Source organism: Camponotus floridanus, unplaced genomic scaffold (genome assembly GCF_003227725.1).
Source record: "Camponotus floridanus strain SB8 unplaced genomic scaffold, Cflo_v7.5 scaffold15, whole genome shotgun sequence".
In the NCBI taxonomy this organism is placed as follows: Eukaryota; Metazoa; Arthropoda; class Insecta; order Hymenoptera; family Formicidae; genus Camponotus; species Camponotus floridanus.
In genome coordinates, this window is record NW_020229270.1 from 1837969 (window position 1) to 1852860 (window position 14892).

Sequence of the window (14892 nt, forward strand, 5' to 3'; positions counted from 1 at the left end):
AAAACACCTGAAAAAATATTGCCAATAAACAGCGATCGTGATTAATCAAAATCTTATGCATCATTCTTTGCGATCGCAAACATTACGTGCAAATCATGGAAAAGGCGCATCTAAATATTCGCGATATTTATGCGATCATACAATATCGTAAGAGCATCAATAGTAAATCCATTCGGATATTATATTTCCCTGCTCTCGTTCGGTCTGCCAGACGCTTACGGTTTTAATTTCGTCCCGGGTTACGCGGGATCACCGCGGATACATAAATCGGTAGAAAAATCGCGAAATCAGTTTCATATTTCCTGACATTTTTCGGAGAGTTATTTCTATCTCTCGTCGACAAAAAGGATTTAATCGGGGGATATAATAATGAAATAAAAAATTAATACACTCCATTATTCTATCAACGTGATGTTTCATTTATTGTGTGTTATTGTTAAATCGAACGAGGTGTGTCGATTTATAGACAATTGAAAGAAAAGTGCATGAATGATCACTGCGTTTTTTTTTTCATCGAGTGTAATTTTGCAGTGTTTCGCTTTTGTTCGCTCGTGCTCGAGATACCCGAGATAATTGTCGGGATTTCACGGGATTGCTCTATGCATTTATAATCAGCTAAATGTCAGAGGGACGCCTCGCCCTAACACTCTCGATCCTCGGAAGAGAGCGTGGTGGAAGTAAATGGGAAATGAGAAGGGCGGAAAATCATGCGAGGAAGCGGGATTGAAATATCAGGGCGCACGATTCACTCGTAAACGAAACGTCCGCCGATTTTCGAAAGAAGGACGGGCAGACAGGGAGAAAATGCGCCGTCGAGAAGGAAGTCGTTTGCCCTAGACGACACGGCGGCAAGTTTCGAATGGCCGGAAGCAGAGCCGACGATATCGTTCACTTTTCAACAAATATCTCTGTATTAGAGATAGCGAAGGATACCGCGAAGGATATTTCGTACGTGTGTACGTTTTGACACGCTTCCTCTTGCGGATGTGAATCGGTCAAATGCGGAACTTTTCGGTGATGTCCCGGTTATAGCTTTTTTCGTCTTCCAATGGCGATCTGACGAAGATCGAAGAGCGGATGGGGTCGGCGCGAATTGATTTTTGACGATGATCGATGCTTACAGCCGAGATACGCGCGGATGATCGGCAAACGGATTTCGCTCCAATTGCTCGTAGACGCCGTGAGCATTACCACCAGCCTGAAAGTTAATTTATACGATAAATAAACTTGTGTAAAAAAAGTGTACGTTGATGTTTGCTGGACTATGCATGGCAGCGCAATGAAAAAATAAAGAAGTTGCGCGGATCGAAGTTGCAATAAATTCTCGGGAAAAAAGAATTAAAATTTATCGCAGCTTATCTTCTCTTGATAATTCTTTTTCCTGAGATAAGCATAATTTATTTAACTGTCTAAAGCGAATTGCAAAGATTATCGATATTAATGGGCTTTAATTAAGTAATCCAAATACGATCTAAATAATATAATTACGTACATGTGAGATATGTATAATATATATAAGACATATGTAATTATATTTCAATATTTAAAAAATTCAGATTACTTCTTTAAAAATTGATATTCATGAATATTTGTGTTCGCTACATTTTATTTTCATTCTCTTTTTAAATTGATTGATGAGCAAATTTCTCTCTGAATATTTGTGAATATTACCAGAAGCTTAAAAATTAATTTATACGTTAAATAAGATTGAGGTATATGTATGTTAATACATGCTGGATCATGCATGGTAATAAATTTTCAGAAAAGAAAGTCAATTTACAGTAGCTAATCCTCTCCTCTTATAATTCTTCCTTTTCAAGCTAGAAATGATTAATCTAAAGTGATTCTCTCTTCAAATGTAATCTCATTAATTCTGTCATTATAATGTAGCAAAATTTAAGAAAATACAAAATAAGAAATGTCTCACCTCCACTACTGCCGCCGTATCCACCTCCATATCCACCGCCTCCGCCAGATTTCCATCCACCTCCAAGTCCGCCACTGCCACCGCCTAATTTCCATCCGCTGCTACCACCGCCGTATCCACCGCCGTATCCACCGCCTCCACCGCCGCCTCCAAATTTCCATCCACCGCCACCACCGCCAAAGTTCCATCCATCGCCGCCGCTGCTGAGCGTGATCACTTTGATGATCTTTCCGCCGCCGCCTCCCCCGTAACCGCCGCCACCTCCCCCGTAACCGCCGCCACCTCCGGACTTCCATCCGCTGCTTCCGCCGAACTTCCATCCGCCGCCTCCGCCATAACTACCGCCGCCGAAACCACCGCCGCCGCTGCTTATGTAACCACCTGTAATTTTGAGATCGCGATATCGATTTTTCATCGCGTTCAAAAATCCCGATCCGCGACGATTACGTAACCCATTTATAATTTATAAAGCGATGGGGATGCGTGTATGTGTGCGTGTTCGCGCGATTTATCGACTTTCTTTGTGCGGTTGCGAGCCCGGTACCAGGTGGCCGCGCGCGCTCATGTCGGTCCGCAAATTGCCACGAGGTATTTTGCGATTGCTACAAGAAGGGAACTGGTTGCGCTCTACCGATTGTGCAAGCCATCTCAAAGGGCAGGGGGCAAGTACAAACAGCTCCCGGATTAAATCTTATGAGCTCGTTTAATATCGCTGAATCAAGTGGTTAGTAATCGTGTAAAAAGAATCGTCCGAGAAGTATAATTTATGATATTTGTGTGCGTGGGTGTGTGTCCATATGTTTGTACCTCGCTTGTTAGTCAAATGACAGTCCTCGCGTTGCAACGCGACAATAATCAATTTGTCTGAAATCTGTGATAAGCTTTCCAAAGAATAATTAATAGCTATCACACATGCATACATCTTGTTAAAAATACGTACAATATTATTTTATAGATAGATTTTTATAGATAGAAATTTTTTTTATTTTTTATTTGGCATGAATAACGTTTATAGACATTCTACAATTTTTAATGAGATATTTTTAACTTGTCCATCACTTTTACAAAATTTTTAGTCAGAGTAATATTAGTCAGAGATAATATTAGTCAGAATAATAAAGAAAAAAACGTTATAAAATAGCATAGAATCTAACGTATTTGTACAACATTGGCGAGTTGACGCTTTTAGAATTAATCGTCACTATTTTGCGATTCTGGAGGGTTAAATATATCGCGAACACTTCACACACGCGAGACACCCTCGTTATAATCCGCGTAATTCTCATAAGACTTCATCATACTCACCGTATACGGTGGCGGCGAGTGCCAGCACGAGCGTGACTATGAACACCTGCAACGAGAGAGAACAAGGCTTTAATAATCACAACATATATCGCTTTCTGCGCGAGAGATTATTCGATATAAAATTACGCGTCGTGCGCTCGCGATCGGTCGAGATCTCGCTTCTACGTACCTTCATATCGGAGGTGTTTGATGCCCACGATCGGGCCTGCTGGCTCTTTTATAGCTCCTGCCTTTCTTCGGTCGGGACCCCCGCCCTTCCGCCTCTCCTTCCTTCTACTCTGTATTTTTCTTCTCGTTCACGAAACCCAAGTTTCGTGCCCACCACCGTCACCATCACCATTCCCATCACCGTCAAGTGAACGAAAATCCTCATCGCCGTTTCCAGACCATTGCCCCTCCACCCTCTCTTTGTCGCGCGACAACGAGACGAGGCAATCTTGACACCCGATCGCCCATTTGGTCGTTCCTCGAGATGGAGGCTTCTCCATCTGCGAAATCCCCGGGGAAATAGCGGAATCCTCCCACAATCCGTTCGCGACACTCGCGACACTCGTTCGGACGATGGGGGTTGGTACGTGGAAACGCGGCGACCTCGTTAGCGAGAAACGCGATGATGATTCATCGGCCAAGATAATCGCGTAATATTCTCCCGTTTGAAAGGGAGCTTAGTCCGGGGCGCGACTTCGCGCCGATTGCGGAGTCTCCGCTCGTTTGCTCGGCGCGGTAGTAATTATCGCACGGCGGAATCGTGCTCGCTGGACCGGAAACGCCAGGCAGACGCTCTCCAGCCGCTTCGTGAGTCCGGACACGCGCGCACCGATGATTCTTTTTTGATACCTAACCCATTTGGAGGTTCTTTGCTCTTACCAGGTGAGCAAATCATATCCCAGATCATTATACCAATTATACCAGATGTTTCGAAATTGAAACCGTCGAGTCGAATTGTCGTAATCTGCAATTGACTTTTCTCTTATGTCGAATTTTGAACGCGTGTGAAACTTCTTTGAATCGATATCCCGTCTCGAACATTCAATTTTATAAATTTTTAGAGGGTAAATAAATTACAGTTGAAGAATTTACTAAAAGAAAAAAATATATATGTGATAATTTAAGTTTTATAATCTTTTTTTTTTATCTCAATTGTACTCTTAGAAAGATGCGAAGTAAAAAGTACTTCTCCTGCTTTTAGAAGAGGATTAAAAAAATCTTTTATCTACTTAGAACGTTTTTAAATGCTGATCACAAAAAGTAAAGATTATTTTTACAGAAAAGGAAAGTCTCGTCCGAAGAAGTTGGCCAATGCGTACGCAGTTGCTACGGCGCGTTGCACGAAATTGTGCAAGTTCCATACGAGGAGATAAACATCTTGGAGCCATTTGTATCTCCGAACGATCTCTTAGTTACATTCGTCGAAACACACCATCGCTATTATTATTAGAGACTGCGTAAATGAATCATTATTCCCGATTATTTTCCTTGGTGTAACAACCCGCTGATCGCATCGCAATTTCGTCAAGGATCGACGTTCTCGATGACGTCGTGTGTCAAATCAAACAACGAGTTCAATGTTAGAGAAGAAAGAATAGACAATAACGTTATGGAAGATTATCAATGCGCTTTATTAAGCTAAATCAAAGTAATGGATGGACGTAATATTGCACATATTCAGAGATAGAATGATAACATTTATTAACGATCTAAGAGTACATTCATAAAATGATAATATTCACAGCTGCAGTCACATTAAGATAATAATTGTTAATTAAGTCATAAATCAAATTATAATAACGAGAGATTTATATTGATAATTAAGATATTCTTTATTTTTCTCTAAAATATTCTAAAGCTGGATGTTGATATTATTCAATATAAAAAGAAATATTGCAGTTATAAGAAGGGAGATACTTTGCATTTCTGCTTTCCTATTTTACTTTTCACTTCGTCCATGAAATCGTCAGCTTAATCGCGCTTTGGAAAACAAAACATGCGAGTGATAATGGATCGTTGTTCCATGGTGTTCTTCGCGTGCCGACGAGGTAACGTCTCGCGTGCGAGACTATCTCTCGCGCTTTACTCTTGCCGTACAAAAAGCAACCGAGATACTCTGTAGAAGGCGAAGGCCTTTCTGGCCTTTCACTGACGCCGATGTCCGCACGGACGAGCCTGACCTCTTCGCGCTCGATTAGCTCATCGAACTGCACGATGATCGATATGAAGTAATTTAGGTAGACAATGCTTGTTATTGATGATATCATACATCAAGGTCGAGCGTAATAAGTTGACGGAATAATTAATAATATTATTGTCATCGTGTCGTAAAGAAATACGAAGAAGCGAATCAATTCCGCTTATAAAATCATGCACTTGTTACTTTACTGATGCGATGTTAATATGTATCGTTTATGTAAGCGTACTTAGAAATGTAGATGCGGGATAATGTTACCTTTAAAATAATTGGTGCGTTCGCTATGGAATGCATCGTTTGTAAACGAAATGATTTCGATCACTTAGAATCTTTACGTCGAAAACTATGCACGATAGTTTGATAACTTAACTAATATAGAGTCTATAACTATCATAACAGTGCGGTAATCGTAAAAGCGTACTCAGAAATACGGAATAGCCGACCTATCGAGCCTGTTCTCCGCTCTAGTGAAAGTTAGATAGCATTATGATATTTAATAGTTTCAATGTGAATTATGATAGAATGATTATTTAGAGTATTTTTTCGCAAATACATATCTGCGCTTCGTGCACGCTATATTTTTGAAAGATTAAAAAGAGAAAATAGTCACATATTATATAATATTATAAAATACATCTATTACTGAACACATAAATCAGGTATTAAAAAAGTTTTTAAATTATTTTCAAATTAATGAAAATATATTTTCATCGACGTAGAGATAATTTAAAAATTTGCTTACATATATGTACATATTGTTACATATATACACTCATTATAGGTACATGCATACTCTTTATCTCAAATTCTCAATTTACATAATCGTGGAGATTTTATCTTCATCATCAGAAGATTAATGTATCCATTGACATACTTCGCCTTAAGTCATAAGACACTGTTTTATTCGTTTTAAAACTATAATTAAGTAAATCAACTCTGTAAAGTTATCTCGTACCTGATTTTCTTAACCGGGTTTTCTTCGCTATACGTGAGCGAGAAATAAATGACGAACATTGTTGATCGAAGGAGGTGTGTGCGTTTGAAGTGAATTGCAAAATATACGCGTGCATCGTCGACATCGAGAAAGGACGATGGAATCTCTCTCGAGCTGCGGGATGCCACAAGTACGTGACGTAATATTACGTGCCTCACGGTCAGAAGGTGGAAATCGGTCGACGCCTGAGATCGCGAGATTTTCTCGCCGGAAAAACCGAAGCTTATCGTCGAGCGAGCTTGCTGAGCGGGTTCTTGATCGACCACTTCTGAGGTTTTGTTGCCGACTTTTCCGTGTCACATGGAATGTTATTCATAGAATTGAAATATATGAAAATTTTGAGAATTCATTTCCTTCTTGGGAAACATTTCATCTACAGCGTTTCTAAAATTAAAAGGAATTTCTCATTAACGAAAATTTCATAGAATTTTTAATAAACGGATGATTATAAGTTGAGTAAATTACGTTTTAATTTTGTCATTTGTATTAAGTAAAGTTTTCATTAGAGAAATATAATTTAAAATTTAATATGTGAAATGTTTTTTCATAAAATTAAAATAATTTATACAGTTGTTAAGAGAAACACAGACGCATACGAGTGTGCGCACATTATAACGCATTTGCAAGTAAACATTTCCAAAAATTTAATTGGGACCATTATTTTGAAGTTCCGAAATTCCATTGTTATTGAATATCGTTCAGGATTAAAAATATACATGTCGGACGCAGGCGCGAGCATCCCAGATTGTGCGTGCCAATTCGAGTGTTCTCGCTTCGCACATTTATCGATGATCAATGGCGATCTAACAAGTTGCCCTCGTTAAAAGTTGCTAAAATATATAACGAAGCGTTATGTATGTAGCTGGCGAGTGTAGCGAACGAGGGAAACAGCCGGAAACAACGGTGTGACAGAGTGACCGAATAAAGTCGACATAAAGCCGACAGCTCGAGCTCGCATTTACGGTTACTACCGCGAAAACCAATCCCTGCTTACATTTTTTTAGCACGATCATAATATTCAGATATATAAACCCATCTAAACGTCATGCGTTTTTGGAATATATACATATTCCTTTCTTTGAAAGAGCATTTAGTATGATTCACAAATATTTTATATATATAATGTGTTAAAAGGGCTGTTTTAAATACATATACATTTAACATATTATATTTTGCTCTGTTTTTCTGTACTTTAATTTGTAAATTAAAGTTCTATTTAATGAATTTGTGCCTAAAAATTAAAATTTTTAATCTTATACTTTATGTTTGTTTAGACAAAAATTTCTGAAGGATTTTAATTGTCTTTCTATTTTCTATCGTATGAGAGAGACTTCAAGATTGTAGCAAACATGTGCGCGCGATGATTACATCCATCTGCGAACTAAATATCACACGCTTATAAATTTCGTAGGAACGGATGCAGATCTGCATCCAATCTTTCGTTTTACGCGGATGATCTTTTCGCAGGATTATTGGGTTATCGCTCTGAAAATCGCAATCTACCACCGTCATTTGCCATCTTATTGCGAAGACTCGCAACAGCTGTTCCGATACGCGGGTGAAATAATGAGTGCCATTGTCTGTCGGATGATATTTTTCACGTTCCCTACTTCACGCACGGATTTGCTGCTAATTACATGTTAAGTACCTATCTTTCGATTATTATACTGGATATGCGTTTTAGTTATATAAAACTCGAATCGATTAAAAATCCTTATTAATTAAAACAGGAATTATTTGAAAAATAATTTCTGAGGCGTGGAATTTATTACTTATATCTTTGTCATATAATAATATTATTACACAATTATCTAGTAACATATATATATATATATATATATATATATATATATATATATAAAGCTGCAGATTTCATGTGTCAAAATAGAAAGCGGAATGAAGACATGCTGTATATTTATTACATTAATTTAAAATCTTTTTTTCAAACTCAAGTTATCAATTCCGCAATTATTCGTTGGCCGCAAAAAGATTTTAAATTAATGTAATAAATGTATAATATGTCTTCATTCCGCTTTCTATTTTGACACATGAAATCTGCAACTATGTTGCACATTGAAAGCTTGTGTCATGTTAGTTTGAAGTCAGCGCACAACTCCTTAAGGGATAAGCTAATGTTGCATGGCACGTCGCATGCATGACAACTCGCGATGGAACAGATATATAACAATCGAGGTATTTGTCACGGTTGAGACGTGACACACGTGCGCACGATCGCTTCAAGAGGCGGAAATGCATCTTGCTTGCTATGAACGGTGAGATTAATGCGAAGTCCAATTAAAATCGAATTGTCCCTGCGCGAAATCTGAAAATCAGGACGTAATAATATAATAATATAATAATATGAACAGCTTTGGATTTATATCAATGGATATTACGACGCTTCGGATGTCAAATATTTTAAAAAGGCTTATTAAATTAATATATCTAATAATGTCGCATAATTATTTCAAACGTAGAATTACGGACCAGCACTTAGCAAATTGTATATTTAAAGGGAGAGGGATTAATGCGTTAATTAATGTACCTGCTTGATGTATTGCGTCATAGCGTGTTATCGAAACAATGAGACTCCTCCACGAAAAGGGGGATCCGCGAAGATGAATACCCACGGCAATTTCTTCGTAACCGACAGACAAATGCCGGAAAGAGCTCTAAAATCTACCACGACACAAGGTTATAGATTGCAGACAAAATATGCAAATTCGGCTTATGAAATGTACACGAATGCAAAGCAAAGATGAGCGATTGACATACGAGATATACGACTATGAAAAGTCACGCGACGTTACGATTTATAGAGATATAAATTGTGCACGTATCTTTCGTCACATGATTTGCGAATGCATTCATTATTATATTAAACACGTTTTCGATATTATTTTATTCATATTTCTTAAAAGACATACATATTATATTTTAAAAATTTAAGAATTTCTCTGTTGAATATTACAGCGATATTATTTCGCGATAATGAAATTTAATAATACGATATTAAATTATCGCTTTATTATATGATATTATCGATAATCGTGTTAAAATAATGTTTACTTATTATCTGTACATTGCCTTGCATTGAATATGAATTTAACAGTACTTTAATATCACTTGTAATTTCGAAATGGTCTCGATATAGAGATAGATATTTCAATAACGAACGGATTAAGTGCTTCGAAGCTAACTGTGCTTGGCAAAATCGGAAAACCGGAGCCAACAGTGGCAGATGGCCGTGAACCACTTGCGCAGAATCGGTCCTTAGCTCACAACCGCGAATTACGGTTCGTACGGAATTCAAAGGGATCCAGACATAAATGAAACCCGGCCACGAACTATTACGAGACACGAGGGACGGAAGAGCGTGACCGGTTCGGACAAATTGCCTCTCGATTTATGGCGACAGCCACGAGAGCCGGTCGTAGTGTGGGGCACGATTTGTGAGCTCCGCATGCGGGAAACGCTTGGCGTAAATACACGCGGATGGTAAAAAAAAAAAATCAGATTGTCGCAGCGTAACGATCTTCGCCGGATGAAACGTGGACCGAAATTCTCTTTCTAATCCGATAAGCTCGCGAAGCGTGCAATATCGACGAGTGCAGCCATAACGGTTGGGAATGAAGATAAAGAATGATTTCGTGAATTAAGCTTTAAAAGTGCGTAGAGTAACTTTTAGTTATAGTTTATATCTAATATTCTGTGATAACAAAAATATCGTGTAGCTAGAAAGTAAAAAAAAGAAAATCTGCGTAAAAGAAACGATAATAGTTACGAGCTTGTACGAGGATAATTCAAAAATTATGTAAGAGGACGACATATTTCTCACGTACATTTCACTCGAAATATGAAAATAACATACTGACGAAATTAGAAATATTTTCGGACACTCCTACCGGTAGTTACGTGTTCGGTGTGTTCGAGATCCGTTGTAATTAACCCGTAATTAAGCGGCTAATTAAAATGATACAAGCGCGTGACTAATTGAAGTGTCGATAATGAGTCGGTGGAGTTTCTCCCCTTTTTTTCATCGTCGCTTCGGTCTTTCTTTCGAAGTCGCGAATGTGTTACACGGACGTGGAAAAGGAAGACGCGAGATATCTTGATCCTTGACGAATGGTGCGGCAGATTCGATGATTGGATCACGCGATATCATCGCGAAGCGTATCTGAGAGATTCTGGATGAATTTCATTAGCGACGACGACGCGATTAAAGCGGTAAGGTCCTACTTGTCTTCAGTGACATCCTCGTCGTCGTCATCGTAGTCGATAGTACCTCATGAATCACTGCGCACGTTTATCGAGAAATCGATTTCGCTTTGACGACTCTAAGCACTTTAGGGACGTTAGCAGCAAGAGAACTTGAAGCCGCTCTTATCCGCAACTTAACTCACTTCTAACACGCGTCTTTACGCTTGCAAGCTTCTCCAAAGGATTCCCGATGATGCTCGAATTATATATCTCGAGGTCTCGCTAGCATTCGTATCTTTATCGATGCGCATTCTTTGCACTTTCTTACAGTTGGTTTTTAGCTTTTAGCGATAGAAAATTAGCTCTATTTTAATTTCTCGATAGTAATAATATCTATATAAAAGCATAAATTTATTGTCATAAAATAAGAAGTAAATAAATATAATTTAAAAAGCATCTGTCAATTCTTTAATATGTGAATATCTTTATTTCTTAATGCCTAAAATGCCTTTAATAGATTAGATGTCTAAATAGATTAGATGTCTAAATTGGGGCAATGCGCATATTTTAATAAAGTATTTTAATTTAGGATTATAGTTATTTAAATAGTAATTATTAATAATATTAAAAGTTCTTTATACAGTAATAGCAGAATTTTAATTGAACAAAACTTGGGAAATTTTATTCGCGATCGTACATGAAACTTTCTATATTTTAATAATAATTATCGCATATCGAACGGAATTTCAAAGTTTCGTCTTCCTCAAAATCAATATTTCGATTAACGCTTGAAGCAAAGCTGATAAGAGCTAAATTGTGCAGACATGAAGACATGTTACGAAGTAGCCACTTGAGTGGGACTTTGCGAAGATTTTTTCTTTAAAATAATAGCGCGCATCTTTGCACTATCATCACGTGCTCCCTTCGCAAAAACTCGAGCGAAGAGCTTAAGGGCCTCCTTTCGCTCCGTCGACTTTGACGATTCGGCGCCTCCGACGAAGGGCCTCTCGTGCCAAACGAGGTGTAAGCATCGAGGGTATTCGCATTATCGAGCGACGACGCGGTCCAGATGCTTCACAAATTTATTTTCCACTTTTTTCGTTTTATTTATCTTCCCTTTATTTTTTACCGTCTTATCTTTTTCTACTATTTTTTATACCTTTCATTCACTCATTCTTTGTGATTATATTCTATTATCTCCTATCGTGCTTTTAATAACTCGTCGTTTTACATAATTTTCGTATATTTTCATACATTTCCATGTGAACAATAATTTTATTTACGCTTGAATTCTTCGCGAGGAAAAATTATTGTTACTTATATTCATGATGTATATGTGATATTCCTCAACGTAATTTTTCTCAAGGGAACTGCCATCGCATGTGTAACAAATCTTTGAGAAAAACTTTGAGAAAAACTGTGGCCGTGGAGAGATATGAACGCTTAGTGGACGACGTATTAAATAAAACTAAATGAATTTTTAATTGGAACCTTATTCTTCCTTTATCGGAAATTTATTTTTCCTTTATCAGAAACTTATTTTATCAAACGTGTTGACGCGCGCTTGTAAAGTGAGTCTTTTCACATGGCGGGGGTACATTTCACGTGCATTATGATGCGCGTATTATAGCGATCGATAATCTCGTATGTACAATCGCGATTGGCAAACGCGCCGATTGATCGGGCGGCGGACACGTGTAGCGCCGAGAATCAGTGACGATCCATCGATGGATCGAACATTGGTCGGTCGCACCGGTGGACAGCTGCCAATCGCGAATGTAGCAATTCCAGCTCGGTCGACGCGACGGCATCGACACGGTCATGCCGTCATCGAATTCCACTCGAGGAATCACGTGAGAATTCTGTCGCGCGGGAATTCGAGAGCTCTTTTTTTTTCATCCCTTCCCTCTTCGGGGTTCCTCGACGCTGAATTTCTACCGAGCTTTTCCACCGGCATCCCCGGCACGCGAGGATCGATGGCGCGATCTCGGGCTTCTTTGCTCGCGCAATCGTTTATCGGCATTAGAAAATTCGACCCGGCCCCTTTTTTTCTCGCCACGTTCCGTTCTTCTACAAATTCCTGGCTCAAAGCCACACAGCCCCTGAATTATTGGATGAGGCGAACATTTTAACACACTTACGTAATTGCCCGATGATTATATATCGATGCTTTAATTCTGATATATTAAAATGGGAAGCTTAAAATGGGAAGATTTTAGTGATGCATTTTTAATTTCGTCAATAATACATGTAATTGAAAATTTACATTTGTTTAGAAAGTGTTTAGTAATTGTTATGCATTTTCTCTTGGCAGATAGCACGAGAATTAATAAAAAATCAAATTTTTGATAGATATATAAAAGATATTTAGAAACTATATAAACATAAATTTTTATATATTAAATTATAATAAATATTGAGGTAGCGTAGTTGTATTAGAAATATGTTAAGAAATATCTAAAATATATTAAATTATATTTATATACTTATATACATACAGCATATATACATATTTTGAATACTGAAATAACGATATTCGAGTACGATTGTGATTGAAGGTGTTAAATGAACATATCATAAGGGTAAGCCTAGATTTTTTTCCACTTTTCACCGTGTGAAACTCCACTCCGCGAAAATTCAGTTCTCCACCTGCAAAACTTATCGCGATCAATCGATCTTTCCTCACGTAGAAGGAACGCTACATCATCTCCCTTGTCGGTCGCGCGGCTCCAGGCGATTCCTCGCCTTCGGCGAGACGAGTAACGTTCACGGCTAGACCGGGGAATAAATTCGTGTTTACTTTTCGGAGATCGATTTGCCTCACCCGAATATTTTCCACGGCTTTCTGAACATACCGCGGGCATCTATTCGTCGACTATTTGCCATTGCTCGTGCGGCTGAAAAATGCGAACGATGTAATCGACAAACACGCGCGGTAACTGTTTCGAAAAGTCGTGCCGGCTTGTTGAAAATCAACATTTTCTGTATCCATTCACATACATTTCCATCTTTGACTGTGATGTACCGATACGGACCATCGACCAGAGCAGCGATGTAAATTGATGAAAATAAAATTTTGATAAACACCAGTTTTCATACATAACTATTTAACATGGTTTGTTATATTTTTTTATCTTTCTCATTTTGCGAAAATTGATGAAAACATCAATTAGGGTTAAAATGAGATAAAATATGATACGAAAATGGGCGTTTAACTGCATAATTGCATATCGTAACGGGCCACTGAGTTTGATAATTGCGTCGTCGATTCAATGGCTTTTATTTTTGGAACATAAAGTAATTCATGTTTTACGCGGTTAAATAATAATATATTTACGTTATTTGTTTTTTATGAAAAAGCTGCGATTGACAAAAAAATATAAATTTATGTTTTTGCAGCAAATTACATTGGAATACATATACAGTTTGTACGACCTGTTATTTAAAAGAGAAATGAGTTTAATCATAACTATTCAACAATCAATTATAGTTTATTAATAAATTGCGTTTATGTATTGATTTTTACAATATTTCTACGTACATTTTAATAGTTTTATCGTTTCTCTTTTGTCTTTCTTTTGTTTCAATACACCATTGTCATCAATCTTTCAGCTGAAGAAGCTGTTCATTGCAAAGTTCATTCGTCGTTATACGCGTCTAGATTTCGAAATTCGTGCATTGAATTGAATCTCGACATGGGAGTTAGCATGAGAAAAGAAAACAGAGAATAGACAGACTAGACCGAATAGGCTGACACTCTATGGAGATTTCTTTTTCTTCTTGCAAAATACTTAAAAAAGTGAATAATCTAAGAAAGTCCTTGACACAAAATATCACGAGTGTGTGAAATTTCTGTCATAAGAATTCCTAACAGACACCTTTTGTAAGCAAAATCAAGTAATTTGTCTTATTTACAATTTTTAATCTTGCACAAATAATTATGTCACATAGTCTCTTCTTCTCGTTTTGAAGATATTTTTAACTCTCTCTTCCATTAATAATATTAATCTTATTTTTGAAAAAGATGGATGGGAAGATGAAGATTTAAGATGAAGACATCCTTCATTTTTAGAAAAGTTATTTATATGTATTTAAAATTTATATTTTCAACACACATATACTCTATAATTTATTTAAAGTTGAAGAATAAAAATATATTAGTTGTGCACATGTATATATGTCGTACGCAGATATCGATCACGACGCATCATCGCCCATTTTGTGCGTACGCTTCGCTAATTAATTCTATCTCGGGGAGAGACGAAGTGGTTTCTCATGTTT

The 14892-nt window shown here is 37.6% G+C and overlaps 1 protein-coding gene across 1 annotated transcript; it reads right to left on the reverse strand.

Moving 5' to 3' along the window:
- Positions 1 to 395: 395 nt before the first annotated feature.
- Positions 396 to 3422, reverse strand: LOC105256546 (glycine-rich cell wall structural protein). The gene is made up of 4 exons (XM_020029165.2): positions 3402 to 3422; positions 3233 to 3278; positions 1928 to 2308; positions 396 to 1198 (listed from the first exon to the last, which is right to left on the reverse strand). The coding sequence occupies exons 1-4, from the start codon at positions 3405 to 3407 to the stop codon at positions 1188 to 1190; spliced, it is 444 nt and encodes a 147-aa protein (XP_019884724.2). The 5' UTR covers positions 3408 to 3422; the 3' UTR covers positions 396 to 1187.
- Between the last annotated feature and the right edge of the window lie 11470 nt (positions 3423 to 14892).

Excerpts from the sequence above, each read along its gene's own strand:
- LOC105256546 (XM_020029165.2), bottom strand. Across the intron at positions 2,309-3,232 it reads ACTCGCCGCCACCGTATACG|GTGGTTACATAAGCAGCGGC; the intron begins GTGAGTATGATG and ends TCAAAATTACAG.